Source organism: Nyctereutes procyonoides, unplaced genomic scaffold (genome assembly GCF_905146905.1).
Source record: "Nyctereutes procyonoides isolate TBG_1078 unplaced genomic scaffold, NYPRO_anot_genome, whole genome shotgun sequence".
Classification (NCBI taxonomy): domain Eukaryota; kingdom Metazoa; phylum Chordata; class Mammalia; order Carnivora; family Canidae; genus Nyctereutes; species Nyctereutes procyonoides.
In genome coordinates this window covers 117,349,685-117,366,693 of record NW_026575125.1, presented here as the reverse complement: position 1 = coordinate 117,366,693, position 17,009 = coordinate 117,349,685, and the positions used below count along the sequence as shown (strand labels likewise).

Below are 17,009 nucleotides of genomic sequence, written 5' to 3'. Positions count from 1 at the left end.
CATGGGAGTACATATATCTTTGCATTAGTGTTTTCATTTTCTTTGGAAAAATACCCAGAAGTGGCATTGCTGGATTATATGGTAGATCTATTTTTAACTTTCTGAGGAACCTCTATACTAGTTTCCATAGTGGCTGCACCAATTTATATCCCATCAACCAAAGCGCACAAAGGTTCCCTTTGCTCCACATCCTTGCTGATACTTGTTGCTTCTTGTTAGTCAGTTATAAGTAATAATATTTAAGCAATTAGAATAGGCATAATAAACATTAATTATTAGTTGTTTTAGGTACTTTAAAAAGAAAATTAAGAAGCACTCCAAGGCTACAGAATTCTTGACAGTGATTTGATTAGTATTGTTATCACTGGAAAGTGTACCATTTCATCGTGAAACTCAATAAAATAATATCTTCATTTTAGTAGCCTCATATGTGTGGATCATCATCCATTTAACTAATCATTTAGTATTATCTTCTGTGTTTTAATGCTATAAACAACACTGTGAAGACCTTCTTTTCCTATATCACATTTTGTCCCTGTGTAATCATCTGCCTAGGAAAGTCAGAATATTGAGATTACTATTTCAGAAAGTAGACACATTTTTCACAATTTCAATACATATTGACAAATTGCCATTTTAAAAAAGGTTAAACAATTCATGCTCCCATTATCAGTGTATTAGCATGTCAATTTCCCTTCACTATTGGCAATGCAGATGTAATGGGTTGAATTATGTCCCCTCAAAAGATATGTTGAAGTCCTGATTCACAGTACCACAGTAAGTGACCTTATTTGAAAATAGATATAATTATATTACATCTCAAATTAGTTTTGAAAACTGATACAACATGTATCAGTAAAGAGGTGGTTTAATGTATTAAATTCATTGACATAATACTATGCAGCTGTAAGAAGGAATGAGGACATTCTTAATGTATCATTCAAAGGAAATGTCTGCAGGATATACTGAGTGAAAGAAAGCAAAACACAGAACACTGAACAGTTAGGGATATATACTGGTATAAAGATAATATTTCTAGAAGGATACACAAGAGGTTTTTGTTTTTGTTGTTGTTTTGTTTTTTAAAAAAGAATATTGTAGAAATTACAACTTTTTAAAAAATATTTCATTTATTTATCTTGAGAGATGGAGAAAGAGTGCATGCGAGCCATGAGCAGGGGATGGGGCCAAGGGAGAGAATCTCAAGCAGACTCCATGCTGAGCACAAGCCCTACACAGGGTTTGATCCCACAACCCTGAGATCATGACCAAGAGTCAAAAAAAAAAAAAGTCAAAAGAAAAAAAGAAAAAGAAACCAAGAGTCAGACAGTCAACTGACTGAGCCACCCAGGTGCCCCAAGAGGCTGTTAATCATAGGAGGAGAAATGAGATGGGTGGTTTGGGGGCTTCTATGGGAGGGAGACTTTTTGCTGCACGTTCATTGATACCCTTTGATTTAGGAACCATATTAGTATTATTACCTCACATATATGTGTATTGTTTTCATGTGATTATAAATTATGGACATTATTTTCTGGATTCTAAATATGCTACTCCATGTGGGGTCCAGCACATTAATGGAATGTTGGACCAGAGAAAGACCCATAATCTGTGGATGTTCAGTTTTATGAGTGGCTTTCCTCTCTGAATGCTCTCAGTCCTCAGTATGAAGTGCAGGCATACCTCGGAGATGCTGCCAGTTGAGTTTCAGACCACCAAAATAAAGCAAATATTTCAATAAAGTAAGTCAAGTGAATTTTTGGATTCCCTGTGTATACAAAAGTTATGTTTATAATACATTTTAGTTTATTAAGTGTACAATAGCATTATATATATTATGTCAAAAAATGTATATACCTGAATTTTGAAAATACTTTATTCCCAAAAAGTGCTAGCCATCACCTAAGTTTTCAGCAAGTCATAATCAGTGATCACAGATTATCATAATAAATATAAAAATAATGAAAAATTTGAAACATTGCAAGATTTACCAAAGTATAACACAGAGACAAGAAGTGAGCAAATGCTTTTGGAAAATTGGCACTATAGACTTGTTTGACAGAGGGTTACCATAAACATTCAATTTATTAAAGACACAGTATTGAGGTATTTACTTAAAGAAAACAACAATAATTAGAAAAGATATATGCACCTCTATGTTCATTGCAGCATTATTTATAATAGTCAAGATATGGAAGAAAATGAAGTGTCCACAATATACAAATGGATAAAGAAGATATGATACACACACGCGTATGCATGCACACACACACACACACACACATACTAGAAAATTACTCAGCCATAAATAATGAAATCTTGCCATTTGGGACAACATGGCTGGTCATAGGGGGGTATTATGCTAAGTGAAATAAGTCAAACAGAAACACAAATACCCCATGATTTCACTTACATGTGGAATCTAAAAACAAAACAAAAGAAATGAACAAGATATAGAGAAGACTCATAAATACAGAGAACTGGTGGTTTCCAGAGGGGAAGGGGTGGGTTATGGGCAAAATAGATGAAGGGGATTAAGAGGTACAAAATTCTAATTATAAAATAAATATGAGGATGAAAGGTAAAGCATAGGGAATATAGTTCATAATATTGTAATAACTTTGTTTAGTGACAGTAACTACGCTTATCATGTGAGCATTGTGTGATGTATAGTATTGTCAGATCACTCTTTTGTGCTCTTGATACTAATATAACATTTTATGTAAACTATACTTCAATAAGATAAATAATCAAGTAAATGAAATGAGATATGCATGTAATTCTAAGCAGAGGACTCCTCTTCCTTGCTCCAGATTCAATATTTGTGTTAAATAAATGAATAAAAAGTCCTCAAACTCTGTGTTTAGCTGTTCATACCATTCCCTATTTCAGCACCAATTCCATTTTCTCTCATTTGGCAAAATTACATTAATTTTCTAAGTAGAGGATGTGGATATATGATCTTATTTTTCCATTCCTAGAAATTTGACCATTTGTTAGAATAACATTTTTATTACTGTCATTGTATATATTATATTTCTAGACATGTAGTCTAGATAAATAATCAGAAAATAAGAGTGAGACACAAAGACAAGTCAGAGAGATGGAGATGAAAGGAATAAAGAAGGAAAGATAAAAGTACAAGGAACAGAACAAGAGAATTGAAAGATGAACAAATTTAAGAAAATATATCCACTCAATATAATGAGTTAATTTGCCAAGCTATTTAAAAAATCTTCTTGTGTCTTTCACAACCTTTGATACTAGTTAAATTGTGAATGTGTTTTACATTGTATTGTCAAATATTTCACATTTAACACAAATGGAACTTAATAGGCTGGAATGCAAAGGCAGGGGAAAATTCCCCAAACCACTTAGAGGGTCATCTTTCATAATCAGACACACAAAGAGAGGCATCAAGAAGAGGGGGAATATAATGATCCACTTTATAGAAATATATTCAGTTATATAAAGCATTAATTTGCTGAACTGTTCTGTATTTCTAATCCATAGATAAAAACTAATTTGTGAATACATATGCATTTTATGTTTTATATTGTACCCTTCAATATTTCACACACAACACAGATGGTACTTAATAAGCTTAATAGTAAGCTGAGAGTAAGGATGGAAATAAAATGAAGAAATTGTAAAAAAAAATCTTCCAATCTGATCAAAGCTTTGGTTCTTGCTTAGGTAGAGAAGAGTATGTAAAGAGATACAAAATTATCAGAGTTATATTAAGAGAACCTAGTCAGTTAATTGACACAGTGAATTAATTTGCTAAGCTTTCTAAACATTCACTTGTGATTTTTTCCACTCACAGAAAGTAGGCTATTTAAAAAATTTATTGGAGTTCAATTTGCCAACATAAGCATGACACCCGGGGCTTCTATGGTTACAACTGTTTTAGATCCCACACAGTATTTGTCTTTGTCTTTGCCTTATTTCACTCTCAATAATGTCTTCTAGGTTCATCCATATTGTCAAAAATGGCAAGATTTTTTTCATTTTTTACAGCTGAGATAGTACTCTTTGTGTGTGTGTGTGTTTAACTATATATCACATTTACTTTATTCATTCATCCAGTGATGGACAGTTAGGTTGTTTCCATGTCATGACTATTGTGAATATGCTGCAATGAATATAGGGGTGCAGATATCTCTTCTGTATACTGATTTTGTTTCCTTTGGACATACCCAGAAGTGAGCCTGCTGGATCATATGCTCTTTATATTTTTAAGTTTTTGAAAACCTTCCATAGTAGTTTCCATAGTAGCTGTGCCAATTTATATCCCACCAATGATGCACAAGGGTTCCCCTTTATCCACATCCTTTCTAACACTTGTTATCTCTTGTCTTTTTGATGGTAACCATTCTATTAGGTGTGAGGTGATATTTCATTGTGGTTTTGATTTGCATTTCCCTGATGATTAGTAACATTTAGCACATTTTCATGAACCTATTGGCCATTTGTATGTCTTCAAAAAATTCCATTTAGGTCCTTGGCCCATTTTTAATTGGATTTTTTTGTTTGTTTGTTTTGTTTTTTTTGCTATTGAATTGTAAGAGCTCTTTATATATTTTGGAGTATAATCTTTTTTTAAGATTTTATTTATTTATTCATAAGACACACACACACACACACACACACAGGCACAGACACAGGCAGAGGGAGAAGCAGGCTCCATGCAGGGAGCCCAATGCGGGACTCAATCCCGGGACCCCAGGACCACACCCCAGGCTGAAGGTGGCGCCAAACCGCTGAGCCACTCGGGCTGCCCTAGAGTATAATCTTTTATTTTTTGTTTTTGTTTTTTTAATAATAAATTTATTTTTTATTGGTGTTCAATTTGCCAACATACAGAATTACACCCAGTGCTCATCCCGTCAAGTGCCCCCCTCAGTGCCTGTCACCCATTCACCCCCACCCCCGCCTTCCTCCTCTTCCACCACCCCTAGTTCGTTTCCCAGAGTTAGGAGTCTTCATGTTCTGTCTCCCTTTCTGATATTTCCTACCCATTTCTTCTCCCTTCCCTTCTATTCCCTTTCACTATTTATATTCCCCAAATGAATGAGACCATATAATGTTTGTCCTCCAATTGACTTATTTCACTCAGCATAATACCCTCCAGTTCCATCCACGTTGAAACAAATGGTGGGTATTTGTCATTTTTAATGGCTGAGTCATATTCCATTGTATACATAAACCACATCTTCTTTATCCATTCATCTTTCGATGGACACCGAGGCTCCTTCCACAGTTTGGCTATTATGGACATTGCTGCTATAAACATCGGGGTGCAGGTGTCCCGGCGTTTCATTGCATCTGTATCTTTGGGGTAAATCCCCAGCAGTGCAATTGCTGGGTCGTAGGGCAGATCTATTTTTAACTCTTTGAGGAACCTGCACACAGTTTTCCAGAGTGGCTGCACCAGTTCACATTCCCACCAACAGTGTAAGAGGGTTCCCTTTTCTCCACATCCTCTCCAACATGTGTGGTTTCCTGCCTTGTTAATTTTCCCCATTCTCACTGGTTTGAGGTGGTATCTCACTGTGGTTTTGATTTGTATTTCCCTGATGGCCAGTGATGGGGAGCATTTTCTCATGTGCATGGTGCCCATGTCTATGTCTTCCTCTGTGAAATTTCTGTTCATGTCTTTTGCCCATTTCATGATTGGATTGTTTGTTTCTTTGGTGTTGAGTTTAATAAGTTCTTTATAGATCTTGGAAACTAGCCCTTTATCTGATACATCATTTGCAAATATCTTCTCCCATTCTGTAGGTTGTCTATATATAAAATTATGTCATCTGCAAATAGAGACAATTTTACTTCTTCCTTTCAAATTCTGATGCCTTTTATTTCTTTTTCTTACCTGATTGCTCCAGCCAGGACTTTCAGTGTTATGTTGAAAGGAGTGCTACGTGTGGAGACTTATGTCTTCTTTTGATCTTAGAGGAAAAGTTTTCAACCCACCATTGAGTACAATGTTAGTTGTGAGCTTGCCATATATGGACTTTTTTATATTGAGGTACATTTCTTCTATACTCAATTTGTTAAGAGCTTTTATCATGAATGAATATTGAATTTTGTTAAATTATTTTTCTGCATCTGTTGAAATGATCATTTGATTTTTTTCTTTCATTCTATTAATGTGATGTATCACAGTTATGGAATTGCAAATGTTGAACCATTCTTGCATCCCAGGGATAAATCCTACTTGAATCATGGTGTTTGATTCTTTTAAAGTGCTCTTGAATTTCTTGTCAGTATTTGTTGAGAATTTCTGTGCCTGTATTCTTCAGGGATATTGGCCTGTACAGTTGACCCTTGATCGACACAAGTTTGAACTGTATGATTCCACTTGTATGTGGGGTTTTTTCAAGAAATATATTGGAAAAATATCTGGAGATTTGTAACAATTTGAGGAAACTCACAGATGAACCACATAGCCTCAGAATATCAAAAAAAATTAAGAATAAGTTTGATACGCCATGAATACACAAAATATATGTAGATACTAGTCTATGTTTTTATTTACTACCATAAAATATATACAAATATATTATAAAAAGTTAAAATTTATCAAAAGTTATGCACATATACAGAAATGGCTCATGGGATCATTCACAGTTGAAAGAAATGTAAACAAATGTAATGATGCAGTGTTAAATCATAACTGCATAAAATTAACCACAGTACATGCTGCATTATATTAAGAATTTTATAGCCACCTCCTGTTGCTCTTCTAGTGAGATCAAGTGTTGTGAGTATCCACTTAAAACACTATGTGATGCTAATCATCTCCCTATGAGCAGTTCATCTCTACAGTAAATTGTGTGTCACAGTAGAAAGTGATCTCTCATGGTTCTTGCATATTTTTCATCATGTTTAGTGCAATACCTTGAGTAACACCATGGAAACCATACAAAGTGCCACTAGTGATTCTAAGAGAGTTTCTAAGATGCAGAGAAGTCATAACATTACAAGAAAAGTTCAATTGCTTGATAATGTACCATAGATTGAGGTCTACAGCTTCAGTTTCCCACCATTTCAAGGTAAATAAACCCAACATAAGTAAGGACCATTACAAAAAGAAAAAAGGAGGGATCCCTGGGTGGCGCAGCGGTTTGGCGCTTGCCTTTGGCCCAGGGCGCGATCCTGGAGACCCGGGATCGAATCCCACGTCAGGCTCCCGGTGCATGGAGCCTGCTTCTCCCTCTGCCTCTGTCTCTGCCTCTCTCTATCTCTCTGTGACTATCATAAATAAATAAAAAAATTTTTTAAAAAAAAAGGAAATTTGTGAAGGTATCACTGCAACCACATCTGCAGGTAAAAACCTTGTATTTTTTGTGAAATATCTTTGTTTTTTTCATTGAAAGTGCAGCTTTTATGTGCAGGATTGCTATAAGAAAAGCATATTTGTAATATGATTTAAGAAAAAGTGAAATCATTAAATGTCAATTTAAAGTAAAGGGAAAGTGAAGGACAAAGTATGGGAAGTTAATGGCAGCAAAGGATGGTTTGATAATTTTAGAAAGTTTTTTGGCTTTAAAAATGTCAAAATAACAGGAGAAAGAGATTTTGTAACCAGGACGCAGCAGATGAATTCCCAGACACCATTAAAAAATCATTAAGGAAAAAAAATCATTAAGGAAAAAAGATATCTGCCTATACAGGCTTCTAATGCATAATTTCTAATGCACAAAATGAAAGTGACCTATCTGGAAAAAAATGCCACAAAAGACATTTATTAGTAAGGAAGATAAGTGAACACCAGGATTTAAGGATGGGAAGGACAAGACTTAGTCTACTGTTCTGTGAAAACGTAGTCAGGTTTATGATCAAAACTGCTCTTATCTATAAAACTGCTAACACTCCAACCTTGAAGGGAAAAGATAAATACCAGCTGCCAGTCTTTTTGTTGTATGGCAAGAAGGCAAACACTTCTTCTGGATTCTTCCATCAATCTTTTGTCCCTGAAGTCAGGAAGTACCTTGTCAGTAAGGGACTGTCTTTAAAGTTTTTTTTTTTTATATTGAACAATGCACCTGGCCACCCAAAAACCCGTAAGTTCAACATCAAAAGTATTGAAGTGGTCTACTTGCCCCCAAACACAACACCTCTAATTCAGCCTCAGCATCAGAAGGTCACAAGGACCTTTAAGTTTCATTATACATGGTACTCTATGTTAAAGATCATCAACTCTGCAGGAGAACCCCAATACAGAGAATAACATGAAAATCTGGAAGGATTGTAACACTGAAGATGCCATCAAGTCTGAAACAATCAGTTCCTGCTGGAGAAAACTGTGTCCAGATATTGTGCATGACTTCACATGATTTATGATAGAACCAAAGAAATAATGAAAGAAATTGTGGTATGGCAAAAAAAGGGGGGGGGATTGAAGGGTTTCAAGATATGGATCTTGTAGAAATTCAAGAGCTAATAGACACCACATCTGAGAAATTAACAGAAGACAACTTGATGGAGATGAGTGCTTCTGACCAGTGCCAGACAATGAGGAAGATGATGGTAGAAGTAGTGCCAGAAAACAAATTGACATTAGACAATCTGGAGGAGGGGTTCCAATTATTCAAGACTGCTTTTGACTTTTTTATGACATGGACCCTTCTATAATATGGACACTGAAACTAAGGCAAGTGGTGGAAGAAGGATTGGTACCATATAGAAATGTTTTTAGAGAAATGAGAAAACAAAAACAAGTCAGATGGACATTAGAATGTATTTCTGTAAAGTTATGCTGAGTGTGCCTGCCTCTCCTACCCCCCCTTCTATCTCCTCCACCACTTCCATCTCTGCCACCCATGAGGCAGAAAAACCAATTCCTCCTCTTCCTGAAGACCTTTACAATGATCCAATTCTACTTAATGAATAGTAAATAATCATCATGGCCTATAGTTAATTAATTTATCTGTTGTGTGTTTGTGTCCTTAAGTGAATATCTAATAACTGTACAGCAAGAATTGTATGAGACATTATTGTGTCATCATCATTACCTAAATATTCATTGTGAAGAACATCCTGTGTTAAGGCTTGCATGGAAGTGGATAGCCAATCCTTACATAAACATAAAGTGAGTGATATTTAATATAAAACTAATAATGTATTAGTTTTCTGTTTTATAACTTTGCTTTCAAAGAATTACATTACCATACAGTAATTCTCTCTTCTAATTGGAGATAATGCATATCAGTCTATCATCACAGGCAAGTGTTTTCTTTTTAAGTATCAGTGTTTCCAATACCACATTATGAACATGACTATAATGCTGTATGCCATAAAAATGTTATGATGATTCATTCATCAGTGTATGGGCTAAGCCACCATGAAGGAATTGTATTGATTATACTAGGCTACCATAAAGCAATCACATTGCTGCTTCTTTGATATCAATGCATGAATTGTTATATTTGTAAATAAATATTAATTTCTTTTTCACATTTTCATTTTTGATGTCTAGTGTCAGTTACGTGTATAGCATTTATAGTGTTTTGTATTATAAAGACAGTATTGATGTAGGCACCAACAGATGGTTTGTCTTATAAATAGATGAAGTAAACTTATAGTATCAATAAATAAAGTACTATATATTTTTTCATCCTTATGATTTTCTTAATAAAATTGTCTTTTCCCTAACTTTATTGTAAGAATACAGTACATGATACTTATACAAATTTTATGTTAATCCAATGTTATTGGTAAGGCTTCTGGTCAACAGTTGATTATAGTAGTTAAGTTTTGGGGGAATCAGAAGTTATAGGCAGATTTTCCATCATGTGAGGCTTTGGTGCCACTAACCCCAGCATTATTTAAGAGTCAACTGTAATTTTCTTTAATTCTAAATCTTTATCTGGTTTTGGTGTCAGGGCAATGCTAGCCTTCTAAAATGACTCTGGAAGCACTTTCTCCTTTTCAATTTTTTGGAAGAGTTTAAGGAGGATTGGCATTTATTATTCTTTAAATGTTTGGTTACCCATGAAGCCATTTTGTCCTCAGCGTTTCTTTGTTGGGAGTTGCTTTATTACTGATTACATCTCCTTGTACCATATTGCTCTGTTTAGGTTATCTATTCATGATTCAGTGATCCATGCTCCACTATTCAGCAGGGCCACAGGAGGCCTCTGTTGCATGGGGAACTAGCTACTTGGCAGCAGTTGGGTACCGCACTATTTTGAAACATAGGTTAACCCTGGCATGCTCTACTGCTTGAGAGCAGGGATCCCAGGTATTACAATGGGCCTGTTTCAACTTACTTATGGAGGTCATCACTTTGGGGATTGGAATGCCACGATCCCTTCCCCCTCTCAGCAGTGCAGCAGGAGGTATTGACCTCTGGGGGTTTCCATTTTGGTAGTTGGGGGTCACCATGACCCCCAGGCAAGACAGCCAGGCTATTTTAGACCTGTGCAGGTCACTCTTTTGGTAGGTGGAGGCACCAGGACATCAAGGGGTATGATCATTTTGTCTAGACTACCACCATTAGGTAAGGCCTCTGCTGGAATTTTGCTGCTGGTCCAAACTCTGCTGTTGGATAGTACCTCTGCCTGTACTCATCTGTTTGCCAGAGTTTCAGGCTGCTTTCAGAGGTTGAGTTTCCTATACAGGTGGGGACAGACTGCTGGCTGGACTCTGATCAGGCAAGTTTGCTAGCAGGGACCCAGTATTACCACCAAGATCCAAGCACAGGTGCCTGTAAGTTTCATCACCCCCCTTCTTTCTTCCTAGTTGACTCCAAATGGTCTAGCCTTCCTGATTCCTCCAGTAGGCGAGGCAGAAATGGGCCTCCAGAGGAATGCTCTGGAATACTGGGGGAAACTGGTTATCTGCCTTAGGCTCTCCTTTTCCCACTAGAAAAACCCCAGACCCAGAGGAATCCTCTAGGTGCTACATTGGGCTGGCCTGGGGGAGAGAAATAGGTGGCGAAGTGAAGCCATTTCTCTTACCTTTCTAATGTGGCTTGTCTTGGATTTTGTGCTCCAAGAGGATGTTTCAGTTTTACTCCCCTGGTTCTCAGATTTTAACAAAGGTATTATTGTCTGTAAATAATTACTAATCTATATATTTGGATAGGATACTGGAGCAGGGATGTCCTATTTCACCATCTTGCTCATCTTAGGCATACTCTTTGCTTCTTTGGAAATGAGATAGGAAGACAGAAATTGAAAGAAAGAGGTTATAAAAGAAGATTGAAGGAAATATATTCAGTTATTTAAAACTAATGCCTGATTTGATAAGTTTTTTAAAAGTCCACTTGCTTTGTCTTGTAGATCTACAAATATAACTAATTTATGAATAATATTTATTATACATTTTATATATTAAATATTCCACATGATCAGATACAGGATTAATAGGAGTTTAGAGATATGAGACTAAGATGTGGAAGGGGAAAAATTGTCCTAGTTAATCAAAGTCCAACTTTCATTAAAAATAAATCTTCAGTGCATTTTCTTTGGAGAGATTGGCTGAAGGGAAGAATAGGGAGAGAAAGGAGTGGAAATGCAAACAGACAAGAGAGGGGGATGGGGAGAAGGAAAGAGCAGGTGAGTACAGGGAACAAAGGCAGAAATAGAAGCATTGAAAAAGAAAAAGGAAACTCCAAAGTTAAAATGAAGAACACATTTTATAATTTTGTATGAGAGTTCTTTGCTAAATTAAAAATAAGCCAATTTATATTTTCCATATTCACATAAACAAGTTGGAAGGTGAATACACACACAATATAGGTTGTATATCAGGGCTCCTGAGTGGCTCAGCTGGTTAAGCATCCAACTTTTTTTTTTAGATTTTATTTATTTATTCATGAGAGACAGAGAGAGAGAGAGAGAGAGAGGCAGAGACACAGGCAGAGGGAGAAGCAGGCTCCATGCAGGGAGCCCAATGCGGGACTCGATCCCGGGACTCCAGGATCATGCCCTGGGCCAAAGGCAGGCGCCAAGCTGCTGAGCCACCCAGGGATCCCAGCATCCAACTCTTAATCTCAGTTTAGATCTTGATCTCAGAGCCATGAGTTCAAGCCCAGCACTGGGTTCCACTCTTGGCATGGAGCCTACTTAAAAGAAAAAAAAAAAGGATTGTAACTTAAGCTTTGGATGACCAGATGCTGCTTCCTTTGCTTAGGTATGAGGGAGTGGGTGGGGTAACAAAGTGGGAAATTGCCTATGGGAGACCTGCCAAAACCAAATGTGGGTAGAGGGAGAGAGATGAAAAATAATAAGCTCTAATAAGTAAAATAGTAGAGCAATCAGATTGCCTGGGCCTTTGGGGACTATTTTGGGGAATTTGGCTTTTTTTTTACTCTGAAAGATGGGAAGCCACTGGAGTCTTAAGCAATAGAGAGACCAGATCTAACTTAATGTTTTAATATGATCGTTTTTGACTACTATACTAAGAATGCTTTGAAGGGGGTGAGACGAATTAGAAAGCTATTACAGGATCTAGGGAAGAGATGAGTGGTAGTAGTGGAGGTAATGAGAAGTAGTCAAAGTATGAATATTTTTTTAAGAAGGAACTGTCAGGGTTTGTTGATTGATTGGATACCTCTGTGTGTGCACATAAATGCATGCATGAATGAAGGAGGGAGAAAGAGAAGTCAATGATGGTTGACAGCAATTTGTGGCATTCCCTGGCTAATGGATGCATCTCTCCAATCTTTGCCTCTATCATCACATGGCATCATATATCTCCCTGTGTGTGTCTATCTTCTTTTTATACAAACATCTGTCATAGTGGTTTAGGGACCATCCTACTCCAGTATGATCTCATCCCAACTAATTATACCTGCAACAACCTTTTTTATTTTTTTCTAAAGAAGGTTACATCCTGAAGTCCTCAGGGTTAGGACTTCACCATATCTTTCTAGGAGACACAATTCAACCCATAACAAGTAGGAAGCCTAGGTGGAAGATTTTTCTTTACTTTTTTTAAATGTATTTGAGAGAGAGAAAGGGCAGAGGCAAAACACTCAAAGTTGTCACATAGTAAGAGCTCAGTAAGTGTTCACTATTCTTTTGGAATGGGGTGATATAGGCCAACCCACATTCTGCTATATGAACTTTTGGTTCTAACTCTGTAAGTCCATTCAAACAGCAGAGTTTAGTGGTTAAAAAGTATAACCTGTGGAACTCATATGGCCTTGAATTCAGGCTCCACTGCTTAGTAGCTGGATAACCTTGCATAAGTTGTTCAATGTCTCTTTGCCTCAGTTTATTGGACTATAAAATAAGGATAGCAATAGTATCTACCTTATAATATTTTTATAAACATTAAGTATTTTAAGATATTAAATGTTAAAGTGCTAGAAGAGTGCCAATCACATAGCAAATGCTGTAGAAGAGACTGTTTTTTTTATTATTATTTAAGACACTGATTTATTTGGATGAATCTGTATCAAAATTGCTGTGAACAAGCTGTGTTGGTACAGTGTTAGCATACATTTTTGCACAAAAAATTGTACTACTTCATGATTATTAAAGAGATCTGGATATGTGAACTTGGGAGGTGCTGGAATGTATTGGAGCCCACCTTGGTTTAACAATGTTTATGCAGCTATATATTGCCTAATTTTACTCTCTCTCCAGGAGAATATGTCGTCATGACAACCCACTTTCATCTCAAACGAAAAATTGGCTACTTTGTGATCCAGACTTACTTGCCATGTATCATGACTGTCATTCTGTCACAAGTGTCTTTCTGGCTCAACAGAGAATCTGTCCCTGCCCGCACGGTCTTTGGTGAGTGTTGTTTTATGGATAATGAACAGGTGGGTCATTGGCAAAGTCATACAATGGACTGTCAGAGTAAGGATAAGGAAAGTGGATGGGAGCAATGCCTCAGCCCAATGTTAGTAATTGAGACATCAGATCCTGGTGTTTCAAGCAACTGAATTCTTAACAAAAAAGTGGAAATAAGAAGAGTGTTGGAGTAGTAAGATTACTAAAATGCCTCCTGTCTCAGTCACGTTTGCTTCAAGAACTGGGGAGGGACTGAGCCTTCAGTGAAAAAGAGGAAATTAGTGAGCAGAGCTAGAGACGGTGACAAGTGGGAAACTAAGTTGACAGCAGAGAATTGGATTGAGTACTTTTTTATGATCTTTTTTTTTTATAATCATCTGACATTGCTGTTTCTCCTCTAGCTTTTTTGAAAGTACAAATTATCAGTAAATGCTACACGAAGTTTGAAGGGTTTTTCAATAGTACCCACAATCAGGGAAATTTACTTCAATAGAAAGTTACTGATGTCTTAAAAGAGATTTATACATCATTAGCATTTTCTCCTGGGAGACTTAAAACATATAGAACATTTTCTGCTTGTTTTACCTTCATGGCAGTGGTGTCTGTGAGGCATACACATGGATATACTGAGTACCCACACAGAAAGCCAATATTTCCTACCAATATCCTGAAGCTATACTGTGTAGTTAAATAGTAAATAATGTCTTAGAAAGAAGCGGTATTTAGGTCAGGTAGAAGAGACAGCAGTAGAGAAAGTGAAAGAGTAACCTGTAAAGTAGGGGAAAAAAAACTAGAAGGATGTGATAGCATGGACGTCAAGAGGAGAATGTTTCAAAAAGCAGGAAATAATAATCTGGTGTAAATTCTGTGTTTTTTAGGTAAGAAGCATGTAGAGACTGTTGAGTATGGTGATATGCTTGGTTCTTGAAAAGTTCTAATGAAGTGGAGAGAGCAGAATCTATAAAGGAGTCAACGATTTTTAGAAATATAACAAACTACACACCCTGAAAAGTCTTCTACAAAATCCTAGAAAAGCTAGATAAAATATAAAAAACATTATTTTTAAATATCTTAGCTGATAAGAAATTAAAGGAAATACTCAAGGACCCAAATGGAAGAGGGAACTAAAAATTGGAGTGTAAATCACATGAACTGATACTGTTATAGTTTAGTTGGAAGATGGACTACTAGTCTTAGTAAATAATATTTTGAGTTTTAAGGTTACACAAGAAAGGCTTTGAGCCCGAGTGAAGTTTAGGATTATAACTAGGGCTGTGGTAGACTAAATCATGGCCCCCAAATAGTTCCATGTCCTAATCTCTGGAACCTGTGAATGTTATCCTATATGGCAAAGGGACAGCGCAAATGTGTAGTAAATTAAGAATCTTGAGATGGAGAGATTACCCTGGGTTATCTGGTTGGGCCCTAAGTATAATCACAAGTGTCCTTATCAGAGGGAGGCAGAAAGATATTTGAATACAGAGCAAAAGGCAGTGTGATGTAGGAAGGTGGAGAGATTTGAAGATACTATATGCTATTGGCTCTGAAAGAGGGGGAAGGGGTCCATAAAACTGCCAGACCTCTGGCCTTCAGTAGTGTAAGAAAAAATATTTGTGTTGTTTTAAGCTACTAAATGTGTGGTAACTTTTTCACATAAACCATAGGAAATGAATACAAAGATTCATCCCATAAATCCAATACCTTTGAAGGATTATGCCCTAGAAAGAACATTAAGAAAAAATACAGTAATCAGTGCAGGGAGAGGAATGTCTATTTTGACCTGAGCTCTGTATAAAATATAGGATTCCTTAAGAATTTATTATTTAATTTAAACGTGGCCTCACATGAGTTTAGAGTTCATATTTACACTAACTGCATTGATGTAAGAACCTCCAACATAAAACGTTAATTTAAAAAGTGATTACAGGGATGCCTGGTTGGCTTAGTGGTTAAGCATCTGCCTTTGGCTTAGGTGGTGATCCCAGGACCCTGGGATCAAGTCCTGCATCGGGCTTCATGTGGGGAGCCTGCTTCTCCCTCTGCCTATGTCTCTGCCTCTCTCTCTGTGTCTCTCATGAATAAATAAATGATCTTTTAAAAAATAAATAAAAAATAAAAAGTGATTGCAGACTTTTTATGAAAGAACAAAGAGCCAAGAATAGCCAATATCTTCCTGAATAAGGACAAAGTGGGGGCACCTGGGTGGCTCAGTCAGTTAAGCATCTGACTCTTGATTTTGGCTCAGGTCATAATCTCAGGGTTGTGAATGTTGGGCTCCACATTCAGCAGGGAGTCTGCTGGAGATTCTCTTTCCCCCTACCTCCAATTATGTGCTCGCTCGCTCTCTCTCTCTCTAAAATAAATAAATAATTTTTTTTAAAAAAAGAACAAAGTGGAGGGATTTGCCCCACAAGACGTCAAAAATGATTTAAAAACTATAGCAATTAAGAGTGTGTGTTATAGACACAAGGGAAAAAAACAAATACTATAAAGAGAGTAAAAGTAGGCCCACGTAAATGAAAACTTGATTTATGACAGAAATGGCATTGTAGAGAATTAAAGATTGATCACAGGTTTAAATATAGAAGCTAAAAATGTCATGCTTTTAGAACATGTCTTTGTAGCCTTTGGAAGGCAGAAATTCCTTAATGTACAAAGAATAAGTGAAGAATAAAAGAATAAGTTGTATTTCATTAAAATTAAAAATTTCTACTCATCAAAGAATAACATTAAGAGAATGAAAAAGCAAGCCATAGACTGGAAGAATGTGTGTATGTGTGTGTGTGTGTGTATGACAAAGTATATATTTGAAAAATATAGGAGATCCTAAATTTCAATGATAAAAATACAAATAGTCTAATTTTAAAACTTGGCAAATACATGGATAGACGTTTCATCAAGAATAAATGTAAATTCCCCATAAGAACATGAAAAGATATTTAACAACATTTTATATCAGGAAAATACAGGTTAAAACCACATGGAGACATCACTTTATAAATACCATAGTAGCTAAAATTAAAAAGACTGACAGTTCCAAATATTCATGAGGTTGAGGAGCAATTGGAATCCTCATACACCACTGGTGAGGATATAAAATGGTACAACCACTTAGGAAAGACAGTTTTGTCATTTCTTATAAAGTGAAAAAATACATTTACCCTAAAATCTAGGTACCCAATCTTCATACCCAAGTGAAATGACAATATATATATATATATATAAAAGGCTTATACATATATAAAATGCTTA

The 17,009-nt window shown here is 36.2% G+C and overlaps 1 protein-coding gene across 4 annotated transcripts in view; it reads left to right on the top strand.

The window, feature by feature from the left end:
- Window positions 1-17,009, top strand: part of GABRA3 (gamma-aminobutyric acid type A receptor subunit alpha3) — a 323,693-nt gene that overhangs the window by 274,625 nt on the left and 32,059 nt on the right. For all 4 annotated transcript variants that reach the window (XM_055338646.1, XM_055338645.1, XM_055338644.1 and 1 more), the window contains exon 8: window positions 13,605-13,757. In XM_055338646.1, the coding sequence (XP_055194621.1) occupies window positions 13,605-13,757 (153 nt within the window). The remainder of the gene's footprint in view (window positions 1-13,604; window positions 13,758-17,009) is intronic.